The sequence below is a fragment of the Choloepus didactylus genome, chromosome 1, assembly GCF_015220235.1.
Source record: "Choloepus didactylus isolate mChoDid1 chromosome 1, mChoDid1.pri, whole genome shotgun sequence".
Taxonomy (NCBI): domain Eukaryota; kingdom Metazoa; phylum Chordata; class Mammalia; order Pilosa; family Megalonychidae; genus Choloepus; species Choloepus didactylus.
The window spans coordinates 109,672,719-109,693,132 of record NC_051307.1 but is presented as its reverse complement, the minus strand read 5'-3'; the positions used below and the strand labels follow the sequence as shown (position 1 = coordinate 109,693,132).

Sequence of the window (20,414 nt, the reverse complement as noted above, 5' to 3'; positions counted from 1 at the left end):
TAAGGAGCAGCTGGTAGAGTAGAAAAAAGTGGAAAGAAATGTTTGGGAAGTAGAATTAATAGCACTTAGTAATTATCTAGAGTGGGGCTGCGGGGAGGGAGGATACATAGTGGAAAGGAAGAGAGATAGATGTTCAAAGAAGGCTTCCAGATTTCTAGCATTATTTTCTGGGCAGTGGTGTTGCCATCCATGGGGTTAGGGAAAAGCAGGTTCAGTAAAGAGGAAGGATCTTAAGTTCACTTTCAGGCATATTATATTTGGTACCTGTTACACATCCAAGTGGAGACGCTGAGTAGGCAGTTAGATATACATGTTTCAGACTCAAAAGAAAGTCTGGGCTAGAAACAAAAATTGGGGACTTTTCAGTCCCCAATTTTTATTTGATTTCCTATAGCATTAAGAGGTCAGGTTTCCTATAGCATTAAGAAGTCAGTCAGCTGAGTCCTGAAAAACCTCCAGTGGATTTAGGGATATGGACAATAAAGAGACAGAAACAATTCCAACAGACAGGTGAGGACAGAAGTTTGACAGGGTTGGTGTGGAGAAGAATGGGAAGTTAAGAAGAGGAAACAGCAGGGCAGATGATTCTGAAATTGGCCATACATGGAGAAGAAATGGAGGGTTAGATGGGGAGAGAGGAATATGGGGCCAGTAATAGTTGTGGAAATGGACAGGACTACAGCATATTTACATATTTTTAGGAAGAATCTTGGAGAAGGAATGGCTGAAGACACATCACTGAAAGGGAAGATTCTTGAGAAGGGGTTGAAGCCAGGGCACAGGCAGACAGCTGGCACTGGACGGGAGGGGATGGATGCAGACTACTGCAGGCAGGTTGGCAGATTCTGTGGCAGGAAGCTCAGTTATTCTATTTTCTCTGTGAAATCAAGATGATCTGCTGAGAATAAAGTGGGCAGAAGGGGAGTCAGAGGTCTGAATGAAGCAAGACAAGTTTGTATAGGAACAGCACAGAGTGAGAGAGAGAAGTGGCTAGAGAACCTCAAGGGCTGCCGTGTGCTGCTCAAAGCCCAGTGGAGGTTGGTCACCATGTATTTATATTAGTGCCTGGAGTCTTGCCTCAGGCATAAGGAAGGCCAAGAGCCGAATTCCTCGATGGTTGGGGTTCTGTCTGGTGGATAATGGCTACTCATAATTGATAATATTTATAAACTCTAGGGGAATAGAGTTTTTTATTTTTAGTTATGATTTTACAGATAAACCAAGACTCGGGAATGTTAAATGACTTGCCTAAGACTAAATCTTGATTTCTCTTTGCACAGCAGTAATTGGCTATGTGTTACTCAAAGTACGGTCTGTAGCTTGACTACATTCTGCAAACCATTCTCACTAATCTTTGAGGAAATAAGGACATTGTCTGTAAATCAACTACACTACTAGGCAATACTGTTCAGTTCAACTAGCATTATAATTGGAAAATGTCCCCAAGAGAAATTAGTAAGTAGCTCTAACTTTCCCGAAACACTGTTAACACTAACAAATATAGAATTAAACATAAAGAACGTAAAGAACTAAAATATTCACACAATAAACAGAAACATACAATCACAAGATCTGACTTTCAGTTTTCAACATACCATGTCTACATGTATGGAGTTTCTGTCGGCCTCACTATAAACAGCCACTGACTGTACACCCATTTTTTTGGCTGTTCGCATCACCCTGCAGGCAATTTCTCCTCTGTTTGCAATGAGGATCTTGGTAATGTTTTTTCCTATTTAAAACACCATGAAAATCACACACAAATGAATATTGTAAAAATATTCTAAAATATTAGCCAGTTTATAAAACATGATTTTGCTTATAAACATAATGGAGCCTCAAATTACCATTTTAACTAATATTATTAAACAGTGCATTTATTTCCTCTTTACTGAAATTCAAGATATCCTAACACAAACTTTTAAATTACTCAGCTTTTTCAACTTAAAATCCATCAAAACCCCATTATAAGGCCCTTTGTTATGCCAAAGGTTCACATTGTCCAATATCAAATTATAATAGCTAAAAAAAAGAATCATCCTACTTAATAACTAATATTTAATAAATACTTTGTATGCCCCAGGTCCTGTGCTAAAGACCCCACATGGACTTAAATCCTCACAATAATCCTATGAAGCATATACCATTATTGCCATCTCAGTTTTAAAGATGAAGAAACTGAGACTGAAAAAAATATGACTTTCCTGAAATTATACAGCTAAAAAAAGGTGGTAGATGAAGACTTTCAATCCAGGTCTGCCTTACTCCAGAAGTTGAGCTTTCAGTCACTCTGCTACCCTGCCTGTACCTCTTGTAATAAAAATTAATATTGAAAAAAACCACTGATATCAATGCCATAACGATATGCTATTATATTAATATATAAAATGTACTTGATCATTGCCTATTAAATAAATATTCTTTGATAGTTTATAATAAAGTTATTCCTTCTCAAAAACATAAGATTTCATGTAATTTAAAACTGTTTTCCAACGCGTATCCTATAGAACCCAAGAGTCATCACAGAAAAGTTACGTGTTTGGGGTGGGAGGGTCTCTACGTTCAATCAACCAAAAGTTACACTTTTATATGCTTTATAATTGGGAATTCCATATAAAATTTTATTCGGGAAAAAAGGTTCTATTACTTAATAGAACTCTAAAAGCATTGATTTAGATCATCATAGTTACGCTTTTCCAATTTAACAGCACTGAAGAGGATCAACAGAAACAATAACATAAATATAAAATGTTCTCAATTATTACTCTCAATATTTTAAACTCAATAGCAAGAGAGATTTGATATTAAAAAGGTGAAAACCATGACCCAATTCTTACTAAGAAAATTATCATGAAATCCAAAACTTCAAAGGTGTATGAGAACTAATCCTATTATGCACAAACTAAGGCATTAAACCTTTCTCTTTCTTAATCCACAATGTGAAGCAAATCAAATGATCCAACAAGGAAGACTGTCAGTACCTGTGGTGGTTCCATACTTCATGGTTCTTTGCTTCCAAGCCCACCTCCTATAAAATAAATCCAAATGGAACAACAATAAAACAAAATATGCAGGATAAGTCATTTTTCCCCCAAAAGAATCTAAATTTTTTAAAACTTGAAACCAATTCCAGACATGACCTTAGTTGAACCTTGGACTTAGGAATCAACTGATTTAGTAGGACTGTCTTAGTGGAAAGAAAACCAATCTAAAAATCAGTAGTTACTGATTTCCTTGAAGAAGTCAACTCCCGAAGCCTGTGGACCGTCCTTGCTCCTGAGGCTGGCATATGATCACAGATTCATAGACAATTAAAAAGCCAAGGTACTTCAAGATCATCTAGTTCAGGTTTTTTGACACTTTTTTGACTACAACCCACAAGAAAAAAATATATTTTACCTCACAGCCCATAGCACTCACAGTTAAAATGCAAGTTTCATAAACTAAGACTCACTCTGCATTTTGATATTTTTTGTTCTAGCCCATTTTATTAAATAACAAATGGTCAAATTGGTTTAAAAAATATCAATTGAATACAACCCTCTGATAAGACAGCTTTGAGCAATTAAACCGGGAACTAAACAGAAGGAAGCTCAATGGGGTAGCAGAAACAATGCTGATTGCGGGGCTGGAAGGGCCAAATTCTCAACAAAGCCCCACACTGGCCAGCTGCTGAAACACTCTACACCAGTGTTTCTCAACCTCTTATTCAACATTGTCCCTTAATGAGGAAAATTAAATACTAAGGAATAACATTTTGTAGGTAGGGTTGAGCTTTGGAAGGCCACAAACCATGGTAATGCCTAAGATTTTTCACACTCCCAAGAATGAAATTTTGCCTCTTTAGGGATGATATCACCTCTGTTAAGAACACATGCTTTAACATCTTTACAGCTTTACATAACAAGAAAGGAGATTAGAAGAGGTGATCTTGTAAAAGTTTACAGTTCTACAAGTACTCCTTGTACTATCAAGAAATGGAGAAACAGGGAGGCTGAATGACTTGTTTGACGTATCTTAGCTAGGTAGAAGCCCATCAAGGTCTAAAACAACTTTTAAGTTCTATGATGCCCATTGATACAATTATTTAATGTTGAACTATAACCGATAGCTGACAGACAGCAGGCCAGATTCACTTTGGGAACAAAAAGAAAAGAGCAATGCCTATTAGGTTTCAATTAAAAAGAATATGCTAGGTAAGTCCTGAAACCCAGAGGCAATAGCCTTTTCAAGAACATCAACTAGATCTGTCCCCTTTGCTCATAAAGTTGACACCCCTTTTCAACATGAACAGATTAGGATGGTCACTGCCTAGACCCTGAAGATCGAGAAAGTGATTAAACTAAAGGAAGGGGAAGCAACAGACAAGACAGAATTTAACAAAGGATTATGAATACTGACTCTTTATATAATTTCTTTTTCTTAGTTGCTAGGGTATTAGAATAGTTAGAAGGAAAGAATTGAAATGGTGGAAGTGTAACCCATAGATAGCATCCTTTGAAATTTGTTCTATAGCTATTTGTTAAATTGTAATTTGAAAGCTATATCTTTTTTTTTCAGTTATTTCACAATAAGGAAATAACTGAAACTATGGTACTGTAACTCATAACTTTGGAAATTTCCTATATATCTACTTGTTAAATCATACTTTGAAAGATATTACCTTTTTGTATATATGTTATATTTCATAATAAGGAAATAACTGAAACTGCGGAATTATAACCTATAATATTCTTTGAAATTTGCTCTCTAAATACTTGTTAAATTGCACTTGGAACGTTATCACTTTTATGTGTATATGTTATATTCTACAATGAAAAAATATGATAGAATTAAAAAAAAAAAGAATATGCTAGGAAAAACTAAATTGCAGAAGCAATTCTACCTTAGTCTTTTTCATCCGTATCTGGAATATTTGACAAAACTGTGCTTAGAAGGGATTAACCATTTTAGAGCCTCCACAAAGCAGGAAACAAAAAAAAGCACAAACAAGGTACATTAGATACTACATAACAGTATGCAACTATGTTGCTGAACAGCACTAGTATCTCACTGGGGCAGAGACCAGGAGGCAGGATTACTGTGGAGGGTCCATACATTCATTGTCCTATCAGGCACACTCAATCCAATGCTACCATCACCCATGAAGCGCTGGGGGAAAGACCCATGGCCCCAGTGCTTGAGTTCCACAAGACAGCTTCCTCGGGAGCCTGTTACTTTTCCACATCTCTCCAATTCAGCAGACCTTACTTTCATGATCTTCAAACGGTGGGATCATCTGTCCTGATCTTTATACAGTATGTTCTGGCTCATAGCATCTTCCCATCACACTCTTCAGACAGGTTTCTCATAAGATTCAAGGCCTGTTCTGGCAAGTGTGTCTGTAAAATGGCTGCTTCTTGGTAAATCCACCTTAAGACTCTGATTAGGTTTCAAAGCAATTGCTGGCCTAAAGCATCCTTCCACCATCTTCTAGCGACAGACAGACAGATACCACCCCCCACCCCACCCCCCCACCCCCCCACCGCACACACAAAGACCACTTAACTATAAACCTCTGTTCCGACAATGTTCTCATTGTTCTATTTCATTTCTCGCAATTATCTAAGCCACAACTTAAAACAATCAATGGCTTAAACATCAAGATTTAGAAGTCACTTTCATGAGATAATTACACCCCATTTAAGATAGCTTCAAGACCAGCCTATTCTCACTGCTAAAGTTCCACCACTTAAGATTCTTTTCTCTGAGTTCCTAGAGAATCCTGACATGAAAAAATTTATCAACACCCTCTATACTGATAAGATCTTTAACTCTATAAGACATTAACAATTCTAGCACTTTCCAGGGTGTCAGCTACTTGAAAATAGTTCTATACACATTGTTAAACTTTGAGAGGGAGAGGAAAAGGGAGAGTGAGAAAGGGAGAAAGTAGGTCTGCCTGGTATCCTGAAGAGCCCTGGGAACTAAGAGAAGAAAAATTAACAGAAAGAAAAGGGAACTAACATTACTTTCACCCACTTTCTTATTTTGCCCTGGGACTAGTCCTACAACTAAGAAACTAAAAATTCAAGGCATTTTATAACAACCTGTGAGGAAAAAAAGCAAACACAGGGCTTTTAGAATAACAAAGTTAACTAACATATCCCAAGATTCTCTGCTTTGTGGCAGATGATGAGTTCTATGGTTATTAACCTGATGGATTCCCAGTGAATTCAAAGCAAAATTCTTTGTATTGTCAGTTTTCTAGACTTTAGCCAATAAAGTGGGTGTGCAGTGATATCTCATGTGTTTATAATTTACATTTCCCAGTGACTGATGATGTTGAGCATCTTTTTGTGTGCTTATTTGCCATCTATATATCTTCTCTGGTGAAGTGTCTTTTCAACTCTGTTGCTTTTCAACTGGGTTGTCTGTACTATAATCCTTTGAGTCAATCTCACTCCTCACTAGATTGTGGTGCTGAGGTCCTTTTGCTCTTGATTGCCAGTGACTGATGGAGAGCTGCTGCTAAATAAGAAGAGTAAGGGCCAAGGGAACACTGCAGGTGGAGCTAAAATTAGTTGTTTGAATGCTGAAAAAATACCCTGCCAGAAATGCCTGGTCAGTTTTACCTGGCCACTCCCCTTAAGTGTCAGGACAACACTCAGCAGCATCATAAGAGAAAGGCTCCAAGGGCCATCTCATAGGACATTTAAATAACAGGACACATACCTGGTCTGAGCGCCCAGTGGAGATCACGGACCCAAGAGCTTTCCCAACACTGAACTTCAGGATCTTAGGATCTTCCATGCAGGGTGCTTCCCTCTGTCATGAGTAAAGCCCTTAACTACCTTTGTGGGCTGGAGATCCTCTCATTTCCTCCTTTTGAGTGTTAGGAGAGCCGGAAGCAGCATTAAAGCCCACCCTACTTCAGCCATACCCCTGATTCAATGACTTGGTGTAAATGACATTTCCCTCTGGGGTCCTTCATCCAAAGTTGCCTTCCTCATTCACTTACTCAATTGCCAGACTATCCCCAAACTTCTACTCTCTTATCCCTAATAGAAATTGTCTGACTTGTGTCCTGTTCCTGTTCCCTATTACATATATGAGCTAGATTAACCCAAAATAGTGAGTTCGGTTACTCTCTTTAGTTGATGCTTTTCTTCTTTAATAGGAGCATGCTAGAGTCAGTCTTAATATAAAATGATAAAAAAGGATAATTATTGATGAGAATTCTAAGCGTCGTAGATTGATGCTGAGCTAGTAGTGGAAGGTTTTTGTCTTTTTTTTTTTAACGATTTACAGAGGTAGACAACCTTTACATGGAACTAAACTGAGTTTCAAGTATATCTACTACATTAGAAAAAATGTGGGACCTTATGGTAAACAGCCTTGATTTTCTACAACAAAGGCATAAAAAATATTTTGACTCTTCATTGTGTATTTCCAATAGTGTACAGAATCAGACACCTTAAAGTTTATCCAATCCAACCATCCATTCTAATGCCACTCTCCCGCATCATATCTGAATTGTTACCCAATACTTGTTGGCACACTTCCAGCGACAAGAAACCCTCTAGTTCCCTAACGCAGTATAGTCTATCCTTAGAGAAGTCTGACTACCACCTCTAAAACTAGCAGTTTACAGGAAATGTGTGTGGGGGGTGGGGGAGAGTGAAATGACATCAGGGGGATGCAACTGGCAAAATCCAGAATGTAGGAAATTCTACAGCCAAATGATCCAGTGTCTTTTTATCAAAAAACTGCAAGAAACAATAAAAGAGAGACTGGAGCCAACAGATTAAAAGAGACTTAGTAGGGTAAAAGGGGATGCATGGAGAGGAGGCTGCGGGGTCGCCAAGGGCAGGGACATTTGCCCCAACACCCTCACCCCCAGGGGCACACTGCTGGATGCACTGACTGCGTGGAGACAGCAGTGATGTCACATGCCAGTGGGGCTCAACCTCTGGGATTGAGCAAGGGTAACAGGCGGCCCTGCCTCAGTGCCGCAGGCATGCTGCAGGTGGTGAAGACCCTGGCCCAGTTCACCATCTCACAGGAAGATAAGCGTGATCTGAGCCTGACCGCCACCTCGGGGAAACCCACCCAGAGCAGCCATGCCGACGCAGAGGAGCCTGGGAGCCCAGAACATGCAGAAAAATGTGACCATGACCCCGACAGATAGCAAGCAGACAGTGTGTGGAGTCAGTGTGCATCCTGATGCAGGGCCAAATGAGGCCTCTTAAGCAGCAGGAGAACTGCTTGCTGTGCCACCCATAGCTGGTAGATGACATCTTCAACCAGGTCCCTGAGCTCCCAGAGCACCACAAGAAGTTCCTGGAGCAGATCCCACACTGTGTGCAGACCTGGCATGCCCAGCAGAACATGGGAGACCTGCTCATCTAGTTGTTCTCCAACGATGTCCAGGTAAAACAACTATTCCACCTATATTGATAATATCCTTGACGCAAAGGATGCTGTGCCTATGGCTAAGGAGGCAAGGCCTGCCTTCCTCAAGTCTCTGGAGAACAGGTGCCATCTGACCTCATGATCAAGATTCTGTAGCGGCACACTAGGAGCTTCTGGCGACGGACCTCCCGAAGCACACACTCCTACTGGACGGGCAGTGGAACATCAGGCAGGGTGTGTGGAGGGCAGAGGCGGCAGAGTGCTGCTGTAGGCTGAGACTCACACGGAGATCTACAAACCTCCTAGAGCAGTTCCCGAGGCAGGAGATGGTCACTGAAGTGAAGAATGTCAGTGGCAAGAAGAACCAGTTCTTCTTTCTGTTCACGGACATTGTCTGTACTACACTGAAGTGGGACTCAGGCCCTCGGCGGTGCAGCTCGGTGAGCCTGTACACAGTCATCAGCATCATCTACATGGCCAGCAAGTATAGGCTGCTGTGGACGCTGCTGCTGGAAGACACGGACACCATGGAAGGGGCATTGCAAGCCACCAACTGGGAGACTATCCAGAAGCCATCAGTCGCATGGATGAGGACCTGACCACCCTGTGTCAAATGAGTAAGCTCTTGGAGAGCCTTGGCTTTCCCCTGTAGAGCCTGGACAATGTGCTGCAGGACTTCATGGTCACCATGCAATAAGAACTGTCCTGAGAAGCAGGCACTGTGCTATGCGCCTTGCTTGCCACCCACCAAGCTGGAGCTGTGCACCACACAGCCCAAGGGCACCAAATACTTCATCTGCAAGTTCCTGCACCCTAACACCCACCTCGGTTTCGAGCAGGTCTTCGATGAGGTCAAAAGGAGGCTGGGTGAGGTGGGGCATTGCTGGTGCTCTCCTCCCAGAACCTCCAGGCACTCGGCAGCACCTGGAAGCTGTTTATGACTTCAGGGGTCATTAATTCCAGGACTGCAGGGGTCTTGTGCTCCAGCCTGAGATAGCGAGGAGGGTGAGCTGACCCTTCTGCAGTGAAGTACACATCTGAACAGTAACTACGGCCTCCCCAGGGCCTCCCTTGCAAGGGTAGGGTTCCATGAATAGGGATAGGTTAGGGCAGGGGCCCCATCATGGGGGTGGATGGTTGAGATATGATCCCCACACCCCTTACCCCACCAAACTCCACCAACCCCCAGCTGGCCTGGGTCAGGAAAAGCTGCTGATCAGGGTCCATGACCTAGAAGTTCCTTAGGAACTTCTGGGTCCACCTCCCTCAGAGGCTAGGGACAAGCAGGACATATCCCACAGCCACCTCATTAGAATCTCATTGTGTAGATGGGATCAGGCCCCTCTCTCTCGAGTCCCTGAGGGACAGGGGAGGAAGGGAAATGGGGCAGAGGCAGGACCAGGGTGAGGTGGATGCTGAGCAGGGTCTGTTTTCCCTTGCCCTGTGTCCCAGTCCGTCTATCCAATCATCTCCACCACAGCATCCACCAAAAGCTGTCTGGACCCTGAGTTCCTGAAGGCCAGCCCCATCATGCAAACCAGCAGTGGCACGCAGGTGTGTGCATACATATGGGTCATGTGGGGGCACATGTTCAAAGTCATCTGGCATTCATGTATTTTTGTTTTGTGCACAACATTGTGTACATGTCCTGAACACTGAAAAAAGAGACTTAGGAGAATATCAACCAAATGCAGTATGTGCACTTTGTTTGCATATTGATTCAAGCAAGCCAACTTGAAATGAGTAGAGAAATTTGAACAATGACTGGATATTTTATGATCTTAAGGATTTGTTGATAATAGCATTGAGTTATTTTTTAATGTCCTTCTCTTTTTTTTTAATGTCCTTCTCTTTTAGAGACACATATTGTTGTATCTAAGTATGAAATTATACCTTGAATTTGTTTCAAAATAATCCACTGGAAGGAGGAAGAGTGGATAAGGATATGGTTGAAACCAGTTAGACCGTGTGTTAATAATTACGGAAGCTAGACAATAAGTACACACAAATTCATTACATTATTCTCTCTACTTTCTGTTTAAAAATGTCTATAACTCATTAATGAACCTCTCTCTCCTTTGTTACCCTGGAGTCATATTTTACAAGTCTATTAGCTGTTTCAAAAGACAACCCTTCCAATATTTGAAGATTGCTTGCACCTCTAAAGTAAGCAGCCTTAATTCTTTCAAAAACACTCTTTAGGGGCTTTTCTTTTTTCTTGGGCTTGGTTCCTCCCTCCCCGTTGCAGCTTAGAGTATTGAGTAAGAAGTTTTGAAGTCCTGGAAACTCCAAACGGTTTTGGTCCAGACAGCAGCAAGCACTACCCAGCATGCACATGGGTGTGTGCACAAGGGCTCAAATACGTACTGCTTCAGAGTTTTTCTAAAACGCTGAGTCTGCAAAGGCTATCTTTATGGCTTGATTCATATGTTCTAGATTATTTAAACTTCTTTACATGTATTAATCCATTTAATTCTCATAATCCAAGGTGCTCGAGTTATCTTCATTTTACAGGTGAGGAAACTGAGGAACAGAGATATAAAGTAACTTGCCCAACATCACAAGGCTAGCAAAGCTGAGAGCCCAGCTTTCTGACTGCAAAGTCTGTGCCATTTAGCATTAAGCTATATTGTAATTACAGAATGATAAGGATGGTAATAAGGATGATGCAAACAAAGGAAGATAAACCTGCCACCTGGAAGCCTGAAGTTCTTCACCTGCAAAAGTCATTGTTACCAAAGCCTAGAGCTCAAAATTTGATTTGGATTTGGCTAGCTGGAGTGAGTCACCTGATAACTTTGTTCAAACTAAAGTAGGAGACTTTTTACAAGCAACTTTCCAACTCTCTGTAAGGTAAATTTGCTTTTGTTAATTAGATTCCTTCCAACCATGAGAACCAGCTCCAGGAGTCTCTCTGAACTGGACACCTGGTGGGGGATAGCTGAACTGAAATGGGCTTTGAAGGCATACTGTCTCAATTCTTACTACTTGTGTAACCTTTGGCAAGTCTTAGGCATTACCGTAACAGTGATTATAACAATGTCTCCCTCACCCCCCACAGGGAGTGCTGTGAAAGCACACTGTAAACGGATAGGAACTGTACAAACGTTATTCTCGCCTTTATGGCGAGGAGGGCATGGAAGATGGCAGGCTCAGCCTCTCTCCTCCCCCGCTCCTCCTAAAAGTTAAAACCGAGACAAACGGCGGCTGAAGGGTGAATGTGGGGAAGGAGAAAAATGAGAAGGGCTGGGTGTGGGGATGTCTCTTTCCCGATGACTGGACTGAAAGCAGAATCCCCAGAAAGGGGCTGGGTTTTCCCCGTCCTGCTCTCCTGTCCCCCGGGACCCTCGGTTCTTCTGCATCTGTCACCGCGCACACGTGTCCATTCACCCCGCGCCCCTGCCTCAGGGCTGATCCATCGCCCCTCCACCCACTGTTACCTCGGCGGCAGCAGCAGGCTCGGGAGACGCTGCCATCGGTTCCTCTCAGCCGCCAACAGCAGCACCGATACTGCAGAAGACGACGTCATGTCGTTGGAGCCCGGCAAATCTCCGGCTCCCTCGTACACAAGCAGCTGCGTCCCACACACGGCAAAATCTTTTCTCGGGTTCGCAAGCCTCTTGTCCTCTGCCGGCCACCGTCCAGGTCAAGAGGCTGCAATAAACCAATCTAAGTGCGACGTTCGGGTGAGGGCGTCTCCGCTAAAGCCTATCAAAGAGAGGAACAGGGCATCGGTAGCGGCGATTGGTTAATCCCACCGCGTGCCCGCGGGGGTGTGGGCCCTACTTCCTGGTTCGCTTGGGTTCGGCGCCTACGGGGAGAAGGGCCTGTTTGGTTCTCAGGTGTCTGAGGCATCCGGAGTGCCTTTCTCCGGTAGGCACGTGGCTCCTTCGCTTTTGTCCCTCTCTGGGGCGAGAACCAACTCCCCCACCCCCACCCACACCCCCGCCCATGATCCTTATCATTAAAACCGCGGGAAAGTCAAATGGGCATGGAGAGCAAGATACAAAATTCTCTAGTGTTCTCAAAAATTGGAAAGGAAAAAAAAAACAAAACAAACATTTTAATACCTCCTGTACTAAAAAGACAAAAAGTGTTTTATTGGCTTAGGAAAAGGGGGACATCAAAACCGAAATTGCAGAATCTTTAGAATACAAAGACGACGAAAATGTAGAAGCGCACTTCCTAAATCTGAGTTCCTCCCTCGGCGCAGCCAATAAAAGCCATACCGAACCAGGCTGAGGGAAAATAGGGTTTATTTACCATGGGAGGACAGGGGAAGATTTCCCAAATCATCCTTCCGGAAGTGACTTTTCAATTGGCTTTTATGCACATCAGAGACAAAGAGAGAAAATCATCTTAGGTAACAGAGGCTTGGAGAATTTCAGGAGTTTATCCTACTTCAGGATTTATATCCTGTGACACCTGGGAAAGGTGCTGTCTAGGGAGATAGATGAAAGGTTTATTCATATCTGGGAGGTTTGGGCAATAGATTAAAGCTTATTCAGGTCTGGGTGCAGACTTTACATTTACATATTGTTCCTTTGTGAGACCAAGAGCTCTCATAGCCTGCTTCCAGCTTTGAAGGTTACACTTCATGGCTACTTCACAATTTCCAGCTTGCTTACAGTTCTAAGATTACATTTAAAAAGTTACTGTTACAAAAATACTACCTGTAGATGCTTATTTGATATAGGTAAAACCCAGTTCATGGGGAAATTTATATTGAAAGTAAATTGAACATCCAGTTCAAAGGGTTAGAAAAAGAATACAAAATAATAAACATAAGAGAAGCCAAAGAAAGAAATGAATGAAGATAAAAGAAGAAATTAATGAATTAAAAATGATATTGTAGACTAATAAATCCAGGGATTCAGATAAAGCAGTTAACTAAAAAAAATAGATAAATAATAATACAATAGATAGATAAAAGAAAATAGGTATACAATAGTTAACCAATCTAATCAGCTAAAATAAGATAGTCTCTGTCTCTCTCCATCTATACACACATACACATTTTTCTGAGCCTTTTAAAAAAATAAATTGCAGACATGATTCCCTTTTTTAAAAATTCAGTTTAATTGCCATATGTTCACATACCATACGATCATCCACAGCGTACAGTTTTTCACAGTACCATCATACAGTCATGCATTCATCACCACACTCAATTTTTGAACATTGTCACTACTCCAAAAAAAACTAAAAATAAGAATAAAACTAAAAGTAAAAAAGAATACCTAAAACATCCTATACCCCCCCATCCCACCCTATTTTTCATTTAATTTTTCTCCCCATTTTTCTACTCATCTGTCCATACACTGGATAAAGGGAGTGTGAGCCACAAGGTTTTTGCAATCACACAGTCACGCCATGTCGGCTACATAGTTATACAATCTTCTTCAAGAATCAAGGCTACTGGGTTGCAGTTCGACAGTTTCAGGTATTTCCTTCTAGCTATTCCAAAATACTAAAAACTACAGAGGGATATCTATATAGCACATGATGTTGTCAATGTAATTGTCCTCTCGATGCCATTTGAAATCTCTCAGCCACTGAAACTTTATTTTGTTTCATTTTGCTTCCCCCTTTTGGTCAAGAAGACTTTCTCAGTCCCACAGTGATGGGTCTGGGCTCATCCCAAGGAATCATATCCCACGTTGCCAGGGAGATTTACACTCCTGGGAGTCATGTCCTACGTAAGGGGGAAGTAAATTGTAAACATGATTCCCTTTCACCCCTAACTACTTCAGTGTCTATTTCCTAAAACAAACACATTCTCTCATTTATCTGCAGACAATTATCAAAATCAGGAAATCAACATATACTACTTGTCTACGGATCTGATTAGAATTTCACCAATTGTTTCAAGAATCCTTTTATAGCAAAAGAAAAGCCTGTGTTACCAATTGCATATAGTGATCATGTCTCTTTAGTCTCCTTTAATCTGGAGTCGTTCCTCAGTTTTTCTTGGCTTTTCATAGTGTTAACTAAAGAGACATGACCACTAAATCAATTGGTGGTACAGAATTTTCTTTCTGGACCCCTAAAAACTTCACCAAAAGCACTCAATTCCAGAATCTTGGTAGAGTTTATATTCTACCATCTGAAGCACACGTCCTATAAGGCCTCCTACTAACTTCTTGCTTGCCCTGTCCAATTGGCATGATGTTGTCAATGTAATGAATCAATATGATATCCTGTAGGATGTCCATGTGGTCCAGATCTCTTTTGACTGCAATTATGACAGAAGATAGGAGAGTTAAGCACAGAGTCAAAATTATAAATGAATATTGTTGTCATTCTACATGAATGAGAACTGATTTTGATCCTCTTTTTAATTGGAATGGATAAGAAGACATTTGTCAGATCAATGATTGCAAATCATGTACTAGAGGCTTTATCTGTTCTGGCAGTGATACCAAATCAGACACAGCAGCTGCAATCAGGCATTCTATTTGGTTAACCTCATGGTAATCTACAGTCATTCTCTGGGATCCATCCAATTTCTGCAGGGACCAAACTGATGAATTAAATGGAGGTATGACGAGGACATCTCCCCCTGCATTCTCTGGGTCTTCAGTGGTGGTACTAATCCTGCCATCTGCTCCTGAGTACAAGATTGTTTCTTTTTTTTTTTTTTTTTCCTTGTTTGTCTTTTTTCTTTTTTTTTTTTTTTTAACTTTCCCTTCTTTTTTCAAATCAACTGTATGAAAAAAAAAGTTAAAAAGAAAACAAACATACAATAAAAGAACATTTCAAAGAGACCATAGCAAGGGAGTAAGAAAAAGACAACTAACCTAAGATAACTGCTTAACTTCCAACATGTTCCTACTTTACCCCAAGAAAGTTACATACTATAGCAACATTTCAGTGAACTTGTTCCTACTACATCCATCAGAAATTAACAGACCATAGTCATTTCTGGGCATCCCCAGAACGTTAAATAGCTTATCTGTTCTTCTTGGATTATTGTTCCCCCTTCCTTAATTGCTCTCTACTGCTAGTTCCCCTACATTCTACATTATAAACCATTTGTTTTACATTTTTCAAAGTTCACATTAGTGGTAGCATATAATATTTCTCTTTTTGTGCCTGGCTTATTTCGCTCAGCATTATGTCTTCAAGGTTCATCCATGTTGTCATATGTTTCACCAGATCATTCCTTCTTACTGCCGCGTAGTATTCCATCGTGTGTATATACCACATTTTATTTATCCACTCATCTGTTGATGGACATTTGGGTTGTTTCCATCTCTTGGCAATTGTGAATAATGCTGCTATGAACATTGGCGTGCAGATATCTGTTCGTGTCACTGCTTTCCGATCTTCCGGGTATATCCCGAGAAGTGCAATCGCTGGATCGAATGGTAGCTCTATCTCTAATTTTCTAAGGAACTGCCAGACTGACTTCCAGAGTGGCTGAACCATTATACAGTCCCACCAACAATGAATAAGAGTTCCAATTTCTCCACATCCCCTCCAGCATTTGTAGTTTCCTGTTTGTTTAATGGCAGCCATTCTAACCGGTGTTAGATGGTATCTCATTGTGGTCTTAATTTGCATCTCTCTAATAGCTAGTGAAGCTGAACATTTTTTCATGTGTTTCTTGGCCATTTGTATTTCCTCTTCAGAGAACTGTCTTTTCATATCTTTTGCCCATTTTATAATTGGGCTGTCTGTACTATTGTCATTGAGTTGTAGGATTTCTTTGTATATGCAAGATATCAGTCTTTTGTCAGATACATGGTTTCCAAAAATTTTTTCCCATTGAGTTGGCTGCCTCTTTACCTTTTTGAGAAATTCCTTTGAGGTGCAGAAACTTCTAAGCTTGAGGAGTTCCCATTTATCTATTTTCTCTTTTGTTGCTTGTGCTTTGGGTGTAAAGTCTAGGAAGTGGCCTCCTAATACAAGGTCTTGAAGATGTTTTCCTACATTATCTTCTAGGAGTTTAATGGTACTTTCTTTTATATTGAGATCTTTGGTCCATTTTGAGTTAATTTTTGTGTAGGGGGTGAGGTAGGGGTCCTCTTTCATTCTTTTGGATATGGATATCCAACTCTCCCAGCCCCATTTGTTGAAAAGACCATTATGGCTCAGTTCGGTGACTTTGGGGGCCTTATCAAAGATCAGTCGGCCATAGATCTGAGGGTCTATCTCTGAATTCTCAATTCGATTCCATTGATCTATATGTCTATCTTTGTGCCAGTACCATGCTGTTTTGGCAACTGTGGCTTTATAATAAGCTTCAAAGTCAGGGAGTGTAAGTCCTCCCACTTCGTTTTTCTTTTTTAAAGTGTCTTTAGCAATTCGAGGCATCTTCCCTTTCCAAATAAATTTGATAACTAGCTTTTCCAAGTCTGCAAAGTAGGTTGTTGGAATTTTGATTGGGATTGCATTGAATCTGTAGATGAGTTTGGGTAGAATTGACATCTTAATGACATTTAGCCTTCCTATCCATGAACATGGAATATTTTTCCATCTTTTAAGGTCCCCTTCTATTTCTTTTAGTAGAGTTATGTAGTTTTCTTTGTATAGGTCTTTTACATCTTTGGTTAAGTTTATTCCTAGGTACTTGATTTTTTTAGTTGCTATTGAAAATGGTATCTTTTTCTTGAGTGTCTCTTCAGTTTGTTCATTTCTAGCATATAGAAACATTACTGACTTATGTGCATTAATCTTGTATCCCGCTACTTTGCTAAATTTGTTTATTAGCTCTAGTAGGTGTATCGTTGATTTCTCAGGGTTTTCTAGATATAAGATCATATCATCTGCAAACAATGACAGTTTTACTTCTTCTTTTCCAATTTGGATGCCTTTTATTTCTTTGTCTTGCCGGATTGCCCTGGCTAGCACTTCCAGCACAATGTTGAATAACAGTGGTGACAGCGGGCATCCTTGTCTTGTTCCTGATCTTAGAGGGAAGGCTTTCAGTCTCTCACCATTGAGTACTATGCTGGCTGTGGGTTTTTCATATATGCTCTTTATCATGTTGAGGAAGTTTCCTTCAATTCCTACCTTTTGAAGTGTTTTTATCAAAAAGGGATGTTGGATTTTGTCAAATGCTTTTTCAGCATCTATTGAGATGATCAATTGATTTTTCCCTTTCGAGTTTTTAATGTGTTGTAATACATTGATTGTTTTTCTTATGTTGAACCATCCTTGCATGCCTGGAATGAACCCCACTTGGTCATGGTGTATGATTTTTTTAATGTGTCTTTGGATTCGATTTGCAAGTATTTTGTTGAGGATTTTTGCATCTATATTCATTAGGGAGATTGGCCGGTAGTTTTCCTTTTTTGTAGCATCTTTGCCTGGTTTTGGTATTAGATTGATGTTAGCTTCATAAAATGAATTAGGTAGTGTTCCATTTTTTTCAATGTTTTGAAAGAGTTTGAGTAAGATTGGTGTCAGTTCTTTCTGGAAAGTTTGGTAGAATTCCCCTGTGAAGCCATCTGGCCCTGGGCATTTATTTGTGGGAAGATTTTTGATGACTGATTGGATCTCTTTGCTTGTGATGGGTTGGTTGAGGTCTTCTATTTCTTCTCTGGTCAGTCTAGGTTGTTCATATGTTTCCAGGAAATTGTCCATTTCTTCTACATTATCCAGTTTGTTGCCATACAGTTGTTCATAATATCCTCTTATAATTTTTTTAATTTCTTCAGGATCTGCAGTTATGTCACCTTTTTCATTCATTATTTTGTTTATATGGGTCTTCTCTCTTTTTGATTTTGTCAGTCTAGCTAGGGGCTTGTCAATCTTGTTGATCTTCTCAAAGAACCAACTTTTGGTGATATTTATCCTTTCTATTGTTTTTTTGTTCTCTATGTCATTTATTTCTGCTTTAATCCTTGTTATTTCTTTTCTTGTACTTGGTTTAGGATTGGTTTGCTGTTCATTTTCTAGCTTCTTCAGTTGATCCATTAGTTCTTTGATTTTGGCTCTTTCTTCCTTTTTAATATATGCGTTTAGTGCTATAAATTTCCCCCTTAGCACTGCTTTTGCTGCATCCCATAGGTTTTGGTATGTTGTGTTCTCATTTTCATTCGTCTCTATATATTTAGCAATTTCTCTTGCTATTTCTTCTTTAACCCACTGATTGTTTAGGAGTGTGTTGTTTAACCTCCAGGTATTTGTGAATTTTCTAAGTCTCTGATGGTTATTGACTTCTAATTGTATTCCATTGTGGTCAGAGAATGTGCTTTGAATAATTTCAATCTTTTTAAATTTATTGAGGCTTGTTTTATGTCCCAGCATATGATCTATTCTGGAGAAAGTTCCGTGAGCACTAGAAAAGTATGTGTATCCTGTTGATTTGGGATGTAATGTCCTGTAGATGTCTGTTAAATCTAATTCATTTATCAGATTGTTTAGGTTTTCAATTTCCTTATTGGTCTTCTGTCTGGTTGATCTATCTATAGGAGAGAGTGATGTGTTGAAGTCTCCCACAATTATTGTGGAAACATCAATTGCTTCCTTTAGTTTTGCCAATGTTTCTCTCATGTATTTTGTGGCACCTTGATTGGGTGCATAGACATTTACGATTGTTATTTCTTCTTGCTGAATTGCCCCTTTTATTAGTATGTAGTGGCCTTCTTTGTCTCTCAAAACATCCCTGCATTTGAAGTCTATTTTATCTGAGATTAATATTGCTACACCTGCTTTCTTTTGGCTGTAGCTTGCATGAAATATTTTTTTCCATCCTTTCACTTTCAGTTTCTTTGTGTCCCTGTGTCTAAGATGAGTCTCTTGTATGCAACATATTGATGGTTCATTTTTTTTGATCCATTCTGCGAATCTATATCTTTTAATTGGGGAGTTTAATCCATTTACATTCAACGTTAAAACCGTGAAGGCATTTCTTGAATCGGCCATCTTATCCTTTGGATTATGTTTGCCATATTTTTCCCTCTCTCTATTAATACCCTTTATTGTACCCATACCGAATCTCTTTAGTACTGAACCTTTCTCCAAGTCTCTCTGTCCTGTCTTTGTTTCTCTGTCTGTAGGGCTCCCTTTAGTATCTCCAGTAGGGCAGGTCTCTTGTTAGCAAATTCTCTCAGCATTTCTTTGTCTGTGAAAAATTTAAGCTCTCCCTCAAATTTGAAGGAGAGCTTTGCTGGATAAAGTATTCTTGGCTGGAAATTCCTCTCACTCAGAATTTTAAATATATCGTGCCACTGCCTTCTCGCCTCCATGGTGGCTGCTGAGTAGTCACTACTTAGTCTTATGCTGTTTCCTTTGCATGTGGTGAATTGCTTTTCTCTTGCTGCTTTCAGAACTTGCTCCTTCTCTTCTATGTTTGACAGTGTGATCAGTATATGTCTCGGAGTGGGTTTTTTTGGATTTATTCTATTTGGAGTTCGCTGAGCATTTATGATTTGTGTATTTATGTTGTTTAGAAGATTTGGGAAGTTTTCCCCAACAATTTCTTTGAATACTCTTCCTAGACCTTTACCCTTTTCTTCCCCTTCTGGGACACCAATGAGTCTTATATTCGGACGTTTCATATTATCTATCATATCCCTGAGGTCCATTTCGAGTTTTTCAATTTTTTTCCCCATTCTTTCTTTTATGTTTTCATTTTCCATTCTGTCATCTTCCAGGTCACTGATTCGTTGTTCAACTTCCTCTAGTCTTGTACTATGAGTGTCCAGAATCTTTTTAATTTGGTCAACAGTTTCTTTAATTTCCATAAGATCATCCATTTTTTTATTTAGTCTTGCAATGTCTTCTTTATGCTCTTCTAGGGTCTTCTTGATTTCCTTCATATCCCGTACTAGGGTCTCATTGTTCATCTTTAGTTCTTTGAGTAGCTGCTCTAGGTGTGTCTCTTCTGGTCTTTTGATTTGGGTGCTTGGGCTTGGGTTATCCATATCGTCTGGTTTTTTCATATGCTTTATAATTTTCTGTTGTTTTTGGCCTCGTGGCATTTGCTGACCTTGATAGGGTTCTTTTAGGGTTTGTAGACCAGTTGAAGTCCTTATCTCTAATTTATCAGATCTACAGCTTCGTGGAGT

The 20,414-nt window shown here is 40.1% G+C and overlaps 1 protein-coding gene across 2 annotated transcripts in view; it reads right to left on the bottom strand.

Moving 5' to 3' along the window:
- Window positions 1–12,026, bottom strand: part of MCCC1 (methylcrotonoyl-CoA carboxylase 1) — a 71,392-nt gene extending 59,366 nt beyond the window's left edge. Inside the window, exons 1-3 of one of the 2 annotated variants that reach the window (XR_005217417.1) lie at window positions 11,835–12,026; window positions 2,982–3,028; window positions 1,596–1,732 (exon numbers count right to left, since the gene is read on the bottom strand). Coding sequence is in view for 1 of the 2 variants with exons in the window: in XM_037839772.1 (XP_037695700.1) it covers window positions 1,596–1,732; window positions 2,982–3,028; window positions 11,835–11,923 (273 nt within the window). In the remaining variant the exon portion in view is untranslated. The remainder of the gene's footprint in view (window positions 1–1,595; window positions 1,733–2,981; window positions 3,029–11,834) is intronic. The other variant, XM_037839772.1, reaches the window with a different exon arrangement.
- Window positions 12,027–20,414: the final 8,388 nt, after the last annotated feature.